This window comes from Octodon degus, unplaced genomic scaffold (genome assembly GCF_000260255.1).
Source record: "Octodon degus isolate 3935 unplaced genomic scaffold, OctDeg1.0 scaffold00010, whole genome shotgun sequence".
Taxonomy (NCBI): domain Eukaryota; kingdom Metazoa; phylum Chordata; class Mammalia; order Rodentia; family Octodontidae; genus Octodon; species Octodon degus.
The window spans coordinates 28,821,172-28,837,223 of NW_004524586.1; the positions used below are offsets into that span (position 1 = coordinate 28,821,172).

Below are 16,052 nucleotides of genomic sequence, written 5' to 3' on the forward strand. Positions count from 1 at the left end.
CTTAGTTCAATTGTTTGGAATCATTTAATTTTCTGAATATTGCTTAATCTTAATTTTTGTTCTAAGATTTATACTGTATCTTTGACTTATAATTTATTTAAAAAGACATTGTATGATATCTTCTAGTATTAGAAACTTTAAAAAGTATATTTCCATTTTCTGTTGACTTATAAAAAAAGAGGTTTGTACCTAAAAAAAAAAAAAAAAAAACTTAAATGCCATTTAGTACATTAACAATGTTGTGTAAATATCAACAGTGTGTAATTGTGCATTATTCCAAAAAGAACTCTGAACCCATTTGTAGTCTTTCACAATATTTCTCACCCCTTTCATTTTTCTTTTTCTTTTTTTTAGTGGTGCCAGGGATTGAACCCAGGGCACCACTGGGTAAGCCCTTTATCACTGAACTATACCCCAAACCTTGCATTCAATCTTTTTTTAAATCACTGAATAGCATTTCATGGTGTGGATGTACCACATTGTATTCATTCAATCCAATGAACAGTTGGTGGCCATTTGGGTTGTTTCTACTTTGTAATCATTCTAACCAATGCAGCTGTAAGTATTCATGGATAGATTCCCTTATTAATATTTTAACACATCAACACTTTATTGAAGGATATGCTCCCAGGGATCTAAAAATGAGGGAAAAGGAACATGAGCTAGGGAAGAAAGGAGAAGAAATAAAAAGATGGTGCGTTATCAAGCTGATCATGACTTTGTAGTCAGATACAACCAGTGGCCTGGCCCACAGGTTATGTGCAGAGAGGCGGTGAGATACCTGTGACTGGAAGCAGTTCACTAGTAGAAAGAAAGGCAAACAATTCATTGTCATGTTTCTGTCTCATTAGTTGAAGTATGTACCCCACAGTTTTAACCCTTTGTGTTAATCCATTTGTTATTACTATAACAAAATATCTAAGGTGTACTACTTTATTAAGAGATTTATTTTGACTCGTGCTTCCAAATGTTTAGGATCAAGAAGGCCACATCTCTTGATGTCCAAGGTGGTGCTGGGAATCATAGGGCAAAAGACAGGAAGCATACCTGTGCCTGTGTCTCTCTCTCTCTTATAAAAATACTAGGATTCAATCATCATGATACTAGCATAAATGATCTTATCCTAATTACTGCCTAAAGGCCCTACCTCTAAACACCATAGTGAATTTAAGTTTCTGCACTCTTAATATCTCACTGTGGGGATCGAATGTTAACATGTAAAGCCTTGTGGACACTCATACCATATCCACGCCATAGTACCCTTTTGTCCTCTTGAGTCATGTTCCATCATCACCACAGGGAGCCTCTGCTGGTCAGTAATATAGTGCCAAGTCACTTCTTGTCAGTTGGTACCATTCATAGGGTCTATGGTGGGAGCTGCTTCCAGGGCATGATGACTGAGGGAACAGCACAAGCCATCATTAGAGGAGTTCTGACTGAGAAGAGAGACAAGAAGCTCAGGGCCAGTGTGCATGAACAGGTGAGAATAAGCAGTCACAAGTAGAGTAACAACTAGCTCCATTGTACTGGCTGCCCAGAAAGTGCTGCTGATTTGCTCCCAGTCAATAAGTTGTGTGGTTTTCAGGTTCTACTGCTATGGTAACAGACTACCCTAAAACTCATCAGGGTACTATGCTGCCTTTTTTTTCTGCAGATTTTGTATGTTTCCTGAACTTAGCTGTGTGGATCTCATGTGGGGATTTCTCCTTAGGTGGCAGCAGTGGCTGGACCAGGATAGTTAACAGTGACTATTTGCTCCATCATCCCTAAGACCTACACTTCCCATGAGACTTGTGGCTTGGCCTTCTCGCAGCATGGTGACAACATGGTGATATGTTCCAAGGAGAGGATTCCCAGAGCTAGTGTTTCAAGATAGCACTGTTATCTCTTTTAAAGTATGGTAAATTAAAGTTTTTAAAGGTTAAATAAGAGAGTTGGGTCATATAGAGACTACAGGTATAATCATCTTTGTCCTTTGTCTTAGTCACTTTCTCATCACTGGGAGACATTACCTATCACCCATAACTTAAGGGAAGAGAGATTTATTTTGGCTCATAAAGTCCGTAACTGGCTGGTTCCAAAGCAGAAAGTCATGGTGGATGGACCTAGATGGAGGAAAACTACTCATACCATATTGTCCAGGAAGCAGAGAGTTGAAAGAAGAGAACCAGGGAGGAAGATATACCTTTCCTTCACAATATTTCCGACCCCCTTCATTTCCCATCAGGACCCATCCCCTAACAGCACATTTGGCTATAAGCTTCCATAATCCAATCACTTCCTCAAAGCTCTGCCTATAGTCAAAGATGAATAGGGGGGACATCTAGAGAGAAACTGCTGTATTCTGCTACTGTCACATGATTGTGGGAAATGAGAAACTGTCTTAATACTCACCATGGGTTTGGCACACCATAAATGCTCAGTAATATATTACTGCTCTCCTTTCATGAGCTCTGCATGTTTTGAGTACTGACTGTATACAAAATACTGTGCTAAGACCTTTGCAGGCTACACAATGAAGTGAGACATAGCTTAAATCCTAAGTGCAAGTGTAGCCCAGTGGTAGTGTGTGTACCTAGCATATACAAGGTCTTGGATTCAGATCCCAGCACCATAAAAAAGAAGCTTATCTCTTGGTTGATATATTGTAAAAGGGAAAGCACTGAGAGAGTGTCTCTGGAAGTGAAGCTTCTTGGACTTGAGGATCTGGAAGCAGAGGGAAGGACCCTAATGTGAAGTGAAAAGGGAAAAGAACAGTGAGTGTTATGGTTTGTGTCTAGGTATCCCCCCAAAGCCCCATGCAGTCATGGGGCTGCCTCTAGAGTTTGCAATTCATGATCCAATGCTGGAATTATGGGTGTAAGTGCTATTCCTGCCCTAGGGTGGGTAATCTGCATTATATTGTGAGGAGGGGAGGGAGGCTTGCTAGAAGCCACAGCTGCTACTCTTCCCTTTGCTTTTTTGGTGTTTTCTGCAGCCCTCTTAATGTGCCGCTCTGCCTTAGAGCCAGCTGAATATGGACTGAAACCTCCACTAACTGAGCTAAATAAACATTTCCTCCCTTAATTCTGGGTGTTGGGTATTTTGTCCCAGCAACAAGAGAAGAGTAATTAAGACAGAAACAGTACTGATGAAATTTAGAAGATTTCTCCCTACCTTTACCTTCCCCCTTCTCCTCTGTTGGCCCCACTGTTGAAGACCTGGAATAAAGCAGCCTTTCTTTCCTGACCTTTGTGTCCCCTCCACAACTCTAGAAAGATGATGGGTACAGAGGTGCTTTAAAAGTTCATTGTCTTTGTAGATAGTTCTGTTAAGAGGTTAAAATTCTGTACAAGAACAGAGATTTTCATCAGTGAAATAATATTCATAGCACAGTCACTCAACAATTTTTGAGTACATCCCATCTATAAGGTGCTGGGAATTAAGAGAGAAAAGAAGAACTTAGAGGACAAGGGTTAAATAAACAGACCAAGTCAATAGCATGAAGGCCTGTAAGAACCTTGGCAAAGGTAAATTCCAAGGGATCTATCACTTGTGCAGACATGTTTAGGAGCTCACTCTGCTGAGATCAGGACAAATAAAAGGAAGCCACAGGCAAAGCATTACTCTCTAGAATAAGCATAGTCAAGAACCATAGTTCTTTTGGGTGTGGTGGCACATGTCTGAGAACCTGGCACTTGGAAAGCTAAGGCAGCAGGATTAGTGGGAGTTCAAGGCCAGCCTGAGCTACATGATGATAGTCTCAAGACAAACAAATGAACAACAACAAAAAAATACCTTAGCAGTTCTGAAGGTATAGATGCTAAATGAACGGCATCACACTCCCTGGGAACATGTTAGAAAGTCAGATCCTGTCTCACCTGGGATCTCCTTCATTGGAAAGCCAGGGACGTGACCTCCTAGAATCTGCTTTTGCAAGCTATCTAGGTGGTTCTGATATATGTTATAGGGTATGGAACAGTTGTCTGGGACAATTATGAGGCCTAGGTATACATTTGAATTCTATGGGGAACTTTTGGAGCACCAAAACCCAGGCTACAGCAGAGAATGACTGGACCAAAATCTGGAACAGAACCCAGGCACCTATATATTTTTTGAAAGCTCCCTTGGTGATTATACTGTATAGCCAAAGTTGAGAAGTAGTGATCTGGTGTCTGTGTACTTAAACTGGTCATTGCAGTACAAATCACAGTCACCCCTAATGTAGGAAAGACTCAGTACTCATGAGGTCTGCAGAGTAGAGGGCGCTGGTCATTCATGAAGAGATCAAAGAGAATGTGAGTGGCTCCCATTGGCCTTCCTGTTACATGAATTCTTCACTCCCGATTTTCACTATAGTGTTTAGAGGTAGGGCCTTTAGGCAGTAATTAGGATAAGATCATTTATGCTAGTATCATGATGATTGAATCCTAGTGGTTTTATAAGAGGGAGAGAGACACAGACACAGGTAGGCTTCCTGTCTTTTGCCCAGATTCCCTGTGGCACCTTGGACATCTCTTTTTCCTGAACATTCTACTAGCACAGATATGAGTTTAACTGGGAAGGTTATTTTAAAATTCACTTAACGCAGTTAATTTTTGAAAGTCAAACACAGCTGGATTCCCTTAAAACTTTTTGTCTCAATAATGGTTCTTACCAGTACTATGAATAATTGACTAATATCAGCTCATTAATATTCTAGTAGAGTACTTCAGGCTAATAAAATTCATTTTAAAATAAGTTTCTTAAACTATGGTGCTGCAGTCCAAAGATAACAGGAAGTTATTCCAAGCAAATCAGTGAAGTATGAGAAATTATGTAACTCTGTTAATACAAAATTGTTTGGCTACTCAAAATCCCTGTTTTTAATTTCCCATAATGATGTTGCCTAGAAAAGGGCCTCTGTCTCAGAGATGTACATTTACCTGAATGCTGTTGCCCTGGGAAACATCATCATGTCAAGAGTAGGGTAGGGATGGCTTTGACATGAGTACCCTTGTACATCCCTCCTTGATAGGGCCCCTTACCTAGGGTGTCCCTTGATCCCTTTTTGTCTTTGTCCTACTTTTTGCCCTTCTTCAATCCCTGGCTAGCAAGAATCTTTTCTCTGTTTTGATGGGGTTCAAAGATAAAATTGGATCTTGGTTTAAATAAAGAGTAAGACAGTAAATGTACACATGTAAGACATGTGGGATAAGGGATACTTGGGGAGGACAATTAAAACTCCAATTTTAGTCTATACAGGCTTACTTTTAGAACTGAATTAAGTAACAACCCTTGATTATATTATTCCTTAAAAGATACCTCCTGGTGTTAGTGTTCATGAGACTCTACCAGAGTTCCTCTGGTTTAAATCTGACTGCATTATGGTAGAGGTAATAACTGATCAAGTCCATACCGTCTTGTTTGTGCTCCACCCCACCTTACATTGGAATGAGCCCAGAATATTTTTCTCAGCAGCCTCTGGAGAATCATTGATAGCAAAGGGTAGAAGCTGGATATGTGAGTCATTTATATGGCTACTTTTCTTTGAAAGGATGTCACACTCTTGGCTTGTTACATACTATTTGGAGTAAAGGAGCATGCCCCACCTCAACCTTATCTAGCAAAATTGAACTCTATAACTGAAGTCTAGTACTGATTTTCCTTATCTGCCCCAGAACAGCTAACCATGAAGGGGGAGAATAATAGGAGTGAGCTGCTAGGCATTTCATTCAGCTCTATGCAGTCAGGTAACCACCAACCACATGTGGTGGTTGAGTGCTTGAAATGTGTGCATTGTAACTGACAAAGTGAACTTGTACTTAATTTTGATTATTTTAAATTTTAAATAGCCACACATGGCTTGTGGCTATGAAATGCACAGCCCAGAGATTTTAGGTAAGCCCCATTGGGGCTGTTTGAGTCAGTCTACCCCCTAAAGTGGGACAAAGCTAAATTGCTTGGCATAAGTGAGGAGATGCCTACAGTTGTCCTGACTACCCTGTGGCTACCCCCATTTCCCACTGAGTATCAGTGTGTAAGACATTGGTGAACGTACATTTCCTATCACTATTTTGAGGAGCAAACAACACTTGGACAGTTGCTGTATCTGTACCGGGCTGGGCTCGGCTCACAAGCACGTCTCTAATGAGTCAAGCTCTCACTTCTGGTCCCCAGATTTACAGGCTCTTCCTTGGTACCAGGATAGAATTTGTTCCCTGTGCACATCACTGGGTCACAGAAATAAGGTCATAGTTTTATATTTCCTCCTTTACAAAAGCAGTAATATAGAATGTGGGTTTTCAAGTCTGGTTCTTGCTTTAGAATCTACTTTTTCTACTTCTGGCCTGTAAAAAGGTAATTAACCTCTCTGTGCCTCTGTTTTTGAACCTATAGGATAAGAATTATAATAGTATTCTTGCCCTCCTTGGATATTTGGGTCCTGTAAATTGGAGCAGTGAACTTGGTGCATAGTAACTGCTTAGAGGCCTCATTAGAGCAGTCTAGTAACTGTTTGATTATCACCTCTTGTGATGCATGATGGCAAGGAAATGATTTGAAGGTGTAGCTCTTGCATGTGCCCACAAGGGGGCAGCCAAAGACTGTGCATGTCCGTTGAACAACCACCATTCTGTTTGTAAAACTAAGGTGATGTAGACAGTTTGATGTGCTTGGCACTTTTTTCTACTCTTTTTCTTTCATTCTTTTTTCAATTTGAATAACACTTTCAACAGTTCTCAGAATTACCTTAGATGTGGGACGGATCTATTACTAGCAAGAAGGTGGAAAAGACAGTATAGAGCAACATTTGGGTACCGCTTAGGTGGGTAGGTTCATGTGGGTGCTGAGGGAAGCATCTGTTCAGGAATCCTAGGCTTTTTTTTTTTTACTAGCTTTTCACACAGGACAGATTCTTACTAATGAAAGTCTTGAGATCAAGATCATAAGAACAAAAGATTTTCTCTCCATGGTCCCCTGCCATTAACTTCATGTCTGCCTTTGGAGCATTGTGTGTTTATTTTGGAGCTACTGGGTGAAGGGCTCTAAAGCTGGAGCTGAGCAGACCCAACGATATGTCAGTCATACATGGACCTGGAGCCTACTAGGGGAGACTGTTACAGATATTTCTGCTGGAAAAGAGAATCAAATAATGGTTTAACAAACTGTGTGGAGACAGGATATCATGGGTCTGGGGAACTGTTCATCAACAGGTAATGAAGAAGGCATGGAGAAGGGAAACTGTAACACCAAAAGTATGTGAGAGAAAGGCCAGCATTGCCATCAGGTTGGGAAGAGAGTTTAATCAGCATATGGGAGACCTAGAATGAGCTGAGTAATTGGCCTTTAAATTCATATCATTGGTAGCCTCAAAATAATTAAGAATTGACTGAAGAAATATGGAGGAGGGCATTGTAGTCCACTGTTGATTTTCTACTACTTTTCTCTTGAACTTTACTATCCTTGATAAAGCAGCCTGCAAAACCAGAAACATGGGAGAATCATGACAGTTTGTCACATCATCTATTCACATTCCCACTGCCTGAATTGCAGGCCAGACTTCTGGGCCCCTCTCTTGGATACCAGGTGCAAGATCCTCCCTGGAAGGAGCACAGGTTGCTGATGTATTGCTTTAGTTGGAGCCAAAAGAAACAACCAGCAGACTGGATTAACAGCGTCAGGGGACTCAAGAGAGCTTTGTCTCCCTCTGAGTGAGCCCTGAGCCACTGAAACATTTTCTATTTATTAAGAACTACAAACAGGCTAAAGAGTGTGTATTAATAACTTTTGTGAAAACAAGCAATTTATCTGTTTTACCTTCTGGCAGTTTTCAAACTTTTAAGTTTATATAAGACTAATCAATCACCCCAGGTGCAGAATCAAAGAACAGACAGTGCTCCAAGGAAGCACTGTTATCTGCGGCAGGGGCAACATTGATGTCAGCTTGCTGGCATCACAGGTGTCAGCATTTGTTTTTTTAGGCCCTGCTCTTTTGTTCACTGCTCCTTTGGGACAGCACAATTTTTGCTTGTTTTGCTACAGGTTGACATGACAGCAAGGCATCCTACGAAGCCAATGTGATGCTTTGAGAGGAAGGCCTAGGCACTGGGGATGTGAATGTGATTACATTAGCACTAGAGCAGATTTCTTTAGGAGGGTATGCTTCAACATTATGTAGCTACTACTCATGAACAACCAGATGTAACAGAATGCTGTAAATTATTTCTAGCTTTAAAACAACTGTGAATAACCATTTAGTCTTTAATTCAGAAAGCTCATAGGGTCCTGTAGGGGTTAGGTAGAGGTGCATGGCTCTGGGGATATTTCCTGGACATTTCTGAGAGCTGTCATTTGTTCTGTTTATTTGTTGTGGATATTTGAATGACAAGTAAATAGAGGTACATTATATCCTTTCTTCTTTGTTTCTGAGTTACTAAATTGAAATCAGTGCAAGCTTGGCAGAGCTAAAATGTTAAGTGTTAAATTTTACAGGAGCATCATAGAAGAGCCCCTCTGCTGAAGAGCTTGTTTGTGTCCCTTCCAGTTGGCACCTTTCAGAAAGTGAAATGTTTATTTTCTTTGTAATAATCTGTATCGAAAATCTTATGCACTTTTGTGCTTCTCTTCTCCACCAGGTGGCACTGCCTCTGGGCTGGGAGCTGGACTAGAGGCTTGGTGAGCTTCTCTGCATGTAGCCAGGCCCCTCTGTCACTCGTTGTACTTTCTTCCTGCCTGCACTGCAGGCCAGGATTGGGCCAGGGTCAGGCCTGGGGACAGAGGACTACCACAGGGGTCCAAACCACTTTGCACATGCTCATGGACGCTGTGGCCTTTCAACTGTTAAGGCCTGGCTGCATATGTGTGGTGGAGAGTGATAAATTGGGTTTTCTTTAGGTAAGTGATGGCAGTGGTTGACATATGGATGGCCAGACCAAGGACGTATGCCCAACTGCCTCTAGTGCTCCACAAACAGAGAAAGGGTGAAAAACCAAGTATCATCATGTTTTCTCTTCTATAGGTATGGATGGATTTTTAAAATCAGATGAGAGACAGAGACTAGCCAAAGAGAGACGAGAAGAAAGAGAAAAATATCTGGGTAAGTTGTACACTTTGGTTGTCTAGGTCCAAGAAAGGGAAGATATGGGGTAGTAGCCTTCTGTATGTCCTTAGAAATCTGTGGATGAATGAGAAGAGAACTAGGGCAATTGCTAGTTAAATATGAAGAACTGGGAGGAAATCCACAGGACTATTGGCACGTTATCAAATATTGCCTAATCCATTAAACAGTTCATTCACTCACTTAGCAAATACAGAACGTATGTGTCGTAGCCAGTATGGTAGTGGCTACAGACATGATGGTAAAGGAAGAGAAACCTTGGGAAGTCTGATACCCTCATGTGTATGCTATGTACACTCACTCAGCTTCCCTTCTGAGCATCTGAGAAGGTCATTTCTGGGATAACTGAGAAAATCAGCTCTTAAAATCATTTTAGAAGGGCCAGTGAGATAGCTTAGCAGACTAAGAACCTGCTTAGGCAAGTGCAGGGACTGGGGTTCAATCCCCAGCACCACATGCCACACTGTCCCCGCTCCCAGGCACGCTGAGCCAGCCATAGAGACATGGTGGTGCACATCTGTAATCCCAGCACTAGGGAGGCTGAAACAGGAGGATCTCTGTAAGTCTAAGCTGTGTAGTGAGACCCTGTACCAAATACATCAAACAGTCATTTTAGAACAGGATGCCCCAGTTAGGAAAGTGCTGTAGACAAATAAATACTATAAAGTGTTCTCCAAGGGTGCCATGAGGTAAGTAGATGATTGCTCATTGAATTAAGGTAAACAAGGAGCTTCCATATCCTTGCTTGGCCACCCCTTGGGAAGCTGAGGCATCACTTGTGAGGAACCTTTGGTCAGGTGGAGTTAAGGGCCTCTTAGTAAATGTCTTGGTGGGATAACCAGTCTGTCATGTATTTTAATGCTTTGACCACATCAGTTTATGATGCATTGTGTATGCACTGTTAAATGCTTTTGAAAGAACGTCCTCTTAAAACTATGGTTTCTCAAGTTGATGTATAGTTTATATACAAAGTTTGACTTAACGATAGTAATAATATTCATAGCTCCTATATGCAAGGTTAGTTACTGTGTGTGTACTTCATGTGCATTATCTGTTTTAGTCTTTACTATATTGTGATATAGTAAACATAAGCATTCCCTACTTCATAGAGGAGGAAACTGAGGTAGAGATACTACATGGTTAACATGCCCAGAGTCACTCAGCTAGTGATACAAGTGCCATAGTCTTTTATCTAAATCATTGCACCCTGGGATCTCACCTGACTATGTTTTGGTCTCTGGTCTTGTATTGTTGGTCTTAATCCAAACCACATAAAGTGCTCTGGAATGACACCTCTACTCCACTTTCCTTCTCTAGCTGCTCGGGAAAAGCAGATTCTGGAGAAACAAAGAAGAGCCAAAATCCAGTACGAAAAGCAAATTGAGGAACGATGGCGAAAACTGGAAGAACAGCGGCAGCGGGAAGACCAGAAGAGGGCTGCTGTGGAAGAGAAAAGGAAGCAAAAACTCCGGGAGGAAGAGGTAAGGTCCTAGGAGTCCCTGTCCCAACTCCAGCCAACTCAAGGCTATAAAAGAGACCTGCCTCTGTCCTTTTTTCTTTTGGCTCACTGTGCCTCCTTTCAGTACCACCAATCCAGTGGAAATCACCACCAGTATAGGAAAAAAAAGACTTCCATTTAACTCAGGTGCCACTTTGCTGTATGACTGGGAAGCTGATTGGTTTCTCTGGGACTTAATTCACTTGTCTCTGCAGCGAGTGGTTGGATTTGGTGGTCTCCAAGGTGCTTCCTAGGCATAACCTTTTCTGACTAAACTAAGATTCACAGGGGCTTGAGGATAGAGGCTAGGCAATACAGACCTGAGTGTTAAGAGCCAGAGTTATTACTGCCAGGGCAGACACAAGGATGGAGTGTAAGCTGTGAGAGTTGAGAATAATGTTATCCTGTTATTCACTGCTGGAAAATTAGCCTACCTTCAATCATAAAGATGCTAGTGTACTTAAATATTAATGTAGTTCCTTGCTTTAATCACCCTTTTTACTTACCTTTAAAAAAAAGTAGAGTGCAATTATCCCTATAGAGTCCTTTAATACAAAACTTAAAAAATGTATTTAGAAAGCATATTTGGGTTATAGATTTTCTTGAGTATATTTTAAGGTTGTAATCATAGCTTTGTGTCAGGTGATGATCATTTTTTATTCATAAGTTGTAATGACTCATCTTTTAGTATGAACAATATAGCAGTTTGTTAATATCTAGCACTATAAGATATAAAGACTTTTATATAAATTTAATAATTTAAAATCTCTGAATGGCTGTTTATTATTGTATGTATTTATCCCCTCCTCTTTTTAATTTAAAAAAGCACACATGAACATGCACATAAACACAAAATTAGACCAATCTTTGTCCACAAAACATCTGTATGACAATGTTTTCTTCCTCTTAGTGAATGAAGATCTGAGCAAGGCTTTTAGCCATAGTTCACCATTACTGGCTATGGCTTCATCTGTTCTCAGTTTAAATTCTGTCTCTACTCCTAAGTAGCTGGTAACCAGAGGCAAGTCACGTAATCTCTCCCTCTTGTATCCTGAGCTCCCAAACAGAGATGTTTACAGGAATTAAAAGAGGTGACTTTTGTCGAAATGCCCAGCAAAGCACTTAGCACAGAGTAATCTTTCAAAAATGTAAGATTCCCTCCAGTTACTTCAGCTGACCTTGGCTGAAGCAAGGTTAAGGGGATGATGCCTAGAAGAGATTATGATACAGAATCTATAGAATATATGAAACAGTGTGAGAGCTGATTTGATAACTTAGGACAGAGTTCTCCTTTTTCAGCCTGTGTTTCTCATGAGTCACTAGACTGGCCCACTTTTTTTTTTCCATTTTCAATTTCTTAACAACTTAGAGTTTGTTCCCTTCCTTTATCTTTCTCCATTTTGATTCTTGACAAGTTGTGAGACTGCTGATTCAGGAGAAAATTTGTCACTATTGCTTCCAGGAAGGAAAACTATAAAGTGCCACATTAGATGCTTCTCACACTCTGACACATCCTGCCATGTCACAGGAGTCTATTTTTGAGACAATTTCTGTGTATAATTTTGCAGTATAGAGCATTAATGCAAGAGACATGTGAAACTAAGAAGTCAGACCACTCCTCCTTGCAAATGAGGAAATGTCATGCCAGATGGTTAGTCCTGATGCAGCTGAACCCTAAGTGATTTTACTTCCAGATAATTTTCTATTTGCTTCTGTGCTTTATTGCCCCCCTGATATGACAAGCCAGGGCTGGGTATGCTGCCTGACCTGCGTTGGTATAAATACAAGCTGAGCTTGATTTTTTTTTCTTCTTCCTAAGCATGACATGGCACAGCAGGACAGGACAGGGCTGGGTTGAGAACTGAGCTTCCAAAACTTGTGTAGCAACCGAAGGAAATAGAAGCCTTCCTTTGCCACCTGCTTCCACCCACAGTGTCCGAGGTGGCCAAGGTGTGGCTTGCAACATCCAACCTGGCCAGTTAACCACGTTGGTATTGGTGCACTTTCAATACCGAGGCTTATTTGACATTTTGATGGGTGAACTTTAGAGAGGGGTGAGTCTGTACTGCAGAAGAACCTCTCCAGAGAAATCCCTTAGCACTACTCCCATGGTTTCGAGAGCTCTAACAGGAATACTGTGTGCTCAGTATCTGTTCTTTTTTTTTTCTTTTCCTTTTTTTTTTTTTTTTTGGTGAACCAACTAATGCTGCCAACGTCAGTATCAAACAAGTTTCTTTTTTTATGATTAAATGAATTTGACAAGTTATAAACTGCTCAGTATCTGGCTGTATCTGGCTAAAATGCTCAGTATCTGGTTGTAGAAATTTTTTGATTCTCTTCTTAGTGCCAGGCAGCTTTAAGTTCTTTTCATCACTGTAAACTAGGAAAAAGCCTCAGTGGGACAAGGTTTTTCTTGTGCAGGCCATTTTGCTTCTTTTGCTTGTTGGAAAGTATTTGGGTTGCCCAAGTCCTACCTCTCCAAGTCTGATATTTAGGAGATCCTATGAGACCTATTGACCCCTCCCCGTGTCCTGCTCTTACTTCATGTTCCTATAGTTGCCATGAAGACATTTTTTATATCGCTTCATGTCTTCCAAAGCAGAAGTGGTTTGGTATCTCAGCACATCCCTCCAAGAACCACTACATTAGGGATGCAAAAAAGGACAAAAGCAAATAGAAAATTATCCACAAGTGAAACCAACTAAAGACTTAGCTGCATCAAGACCAAACATCTGACATGACATGACATTTTCTCATCTACAAGGGAGAACAGTCTCACTCCTCCCAGAGGTCTCAAGAGTTGGCAGTAGCGGTGGCTAATATAAGGCCTATCCTGGGGATGCAGGAGTTCAGTGTCCACTTTAGATAACCACCTTGAACTCATTCTCTTGATGGAGACCACTTTCTTCTTAAGGTGGATTATTATAATGGTCACATGCTACAGAATTACAGAATCAGTTGCTGGAACAAGCTCCTGTCATCTGAAAGCTGACAATCCATTCTTCATTTGGAAATGTAGTTTCCTGACTAGTGGCCCTGGAAGGTGAGATTTAGAGAAGGAAACTCTATGTTCCTGTGCTAAACAGGAAGTCTCTAAGAGTAGCTTAATTTCTTTAAGTTAGTATGACACATCTCAACTGTTCATACTCTCATTGCTTGACAGCTAGCAAAAGCTGCCAACTTCAGTATCCAACAAGAAATTTCTTTTTTATGATTAAATAAAATGTATTTGACAAGTTATAAAAAGCAAATTAATGGCTCAGTGGTCTAAAGCACCTACTTAGATCAAGCTAAGCAAAGCACAGGGACCGCGGTTCAATCCCCCAGCACCACATGCCAGCCAACCCCGCCCCCTGGTGGACTGAGCTGGCCACACACAAAAATATAAATAAATAAATAAATAAATAATTTTTAAAAAAGCAAATTAAGGGCTGGCCAGATAGGTCAGCATACTAAAGCATCTGCTTAGGCAGAGCGCAGCGGCTGGGGTTTGATCCTCGGCATTCCGTGCCAGCCCTACCCCCAGAGCACGGTGAAACTGAGATTGAGACTGGGTGTGATGGCATGTGCCTGTAATCCCAGCGCTTGGGAGGCTGAAAACAAGAGGATCACTACAAAGTCCAGTCTACATAGTGAGACCCTGTAGACCCTGTACTCAATACAAAAAAAAAGCAAATTAGAAAATTAGATACATTAGTAGGATAATGTTCTAAGAGACAGGTTAGCACTAATTTGATCAAACTTACAATCAGAATTTAATTTTATTTGACTCATTTGTTATTAGTAATTGAATTATTTTCTGCTTAAACAAAAAATTTCTGAATTTACCTAAATAAAAACTTCACTCGGCTGAAGTCTGTTCTCAGTGGTCCTTAGCTGGGTGAGGCACCATGCTGACCACTTGGCCAAATGTAGAGGTCTTTTTCTGAAGGAAAAGCTCCCCTTTGGAACCCTGCTGAGGACAATTGGGAGCTTGTACCTACAGTGTCATTCCTGAACTCATATAGTTAAAGTGATGGGAAAGAGAAATTCCACCTCCTGGCAAATATCATTGTTTGGGTAACAACATCTGTGCCATGCTGGCTAGAGGACTTTTGTACTGCTTGGCACCTTCAGTGGGTCACTTTGATCATAATTCTCCAGGTTCATTCAGTCATATCTAGAGCCAGAGCTTAAGGGGTCAAGAGTGAGACCTTCCTTGTCCCTTCCTTCCTAAGCCCCACCTAGTAAAAGGTATTACAGGGACAAGAATTTGCCTTCCTCTTTCCCTATCCTCTGTTGATCATCAAGCGATACTTAGGAGAGTGAAAACTTGGCAGGAACTGCAGTATGCAGTCCTGCAGTCCTAATATTTATTAATACCGTTTTTTCGGTATGACAATTTCTTTTCCCTGCTTTCTTAGGCTCAGCCTTTCCTCTAACCAGTGGATCTTACAGGTTGGCCACAGCACCATCAGCACCTGGGAACTCATTAGAAATGGAGATTCTCAGATCACTCCACTCTGGATTTACTCAAAACCCTGGGGATAAATCCCAACAATCTGTATTTTACCAATCCATACAGTGGTTGTGGAAGTATCCACATTCAAGTTTGAGAACCACCGTTCTAAATTGTCTTGTTAATTATCCTCCACTTCAAAATCAGATTCAGTTAGCCATTGGTAAAGGACTTACCACCTTAGGTTCTAGGCTGTTTTTAACTTCAGAGAATTAGAGTTATGTATCTGATGATTTAGGTTATATCATCATCATTTTATAGATGAGGAAATTAAAGCTTAACAGTGTGAAATGATTAACTCAGGGTCATTGGGGCTAAAATGTGATAGGCAGAGGTAGGATTTGCATCCTTACCTCCTGACTCCAGATCTAGGGATTCTTCACATTTCATCACATGAAGATACAGAAAAGTACAAATACCAGGTAATACCTGCCTCTATACAACAAGAGCACAATGAAAAAAAATTTTGGTTTTAGCCTGTTTTAGTCACCCCATTTTGACTTCTATGGGTTCCAGAAGTCCCCTTCTCTTAGAATTTGTTAACTACCTGTTTTTCCTTCTAATACCTGTGTCTTTCTGGGACAGTGGTGGCGGGAGTTGGGGAGACACACACAGCTATATTTTCATAAACCTATTCAAAGTTCAAAGGATCAAATCTCCAGTGGTAGAACTTGTACCAGCTAGGTTGATGGAAGGTGGCGCCATGGGCATTTTTTAAGAAGGTAATTGAATAGTCCAGGGGTAGGACTGCTTTAGGTGCTGAGCATTAGCATGTAATTCTGTCCCCTAGGCAGCCACTCATTGGTAGGCTGGCTCAGTGAAACTTTTTGTTCTCACTGGGCCTCTGCTAAATGAGAGACTATCCTTTTTTTCTTTTTTATTAGTACATGAGTATAGTATATAATGTTTGCATTCCTTATGTGGAGTTTGTACATGTGCAGAACACAATTACTTTTTTCATCCCTTTCCCTCCTCTCTCT

General features: G+C 40.9%; 1 protein-coding gene across 12 annotated transcripts in view; it reads left to right on the top strand.

The window, feature by feature from the left end:
• Map7d2 (MAP7 domain containing 2) overlaps nt 1-16,052 on the top strand; it is a 186,321-nt gene that overhangs the window by 111,579 nt on the left and 58,690 nt on the right. For 6 of the 12 annotated variants that reach the window (XM_023708832.1, XM_023708835.1, XM_023708831.1 and 3 more), the window contains exons 1-2: nt 8,991-9,055; nt 10,394-10,557. Coding sequence is in view for 6 of the 12 variants with exons in the window: in XM_004625658.1 (XP_004625715.1) it covers nt 8,978-9,055; nt 10,394-10,557 (242 nt within the window). In the remaining 6 variants the exon portion in view is untranslated. Of the gene's footprint in view, nt 1-8,977; nt 9,056-10,393; nt 10,558-16,052 lie in introns of those variants that run through there. The other 6 variants (XM_004625658.1, XM_004625659.1, XM_004625660.1 and 3 more) reach the window with 2 other exon arrangements.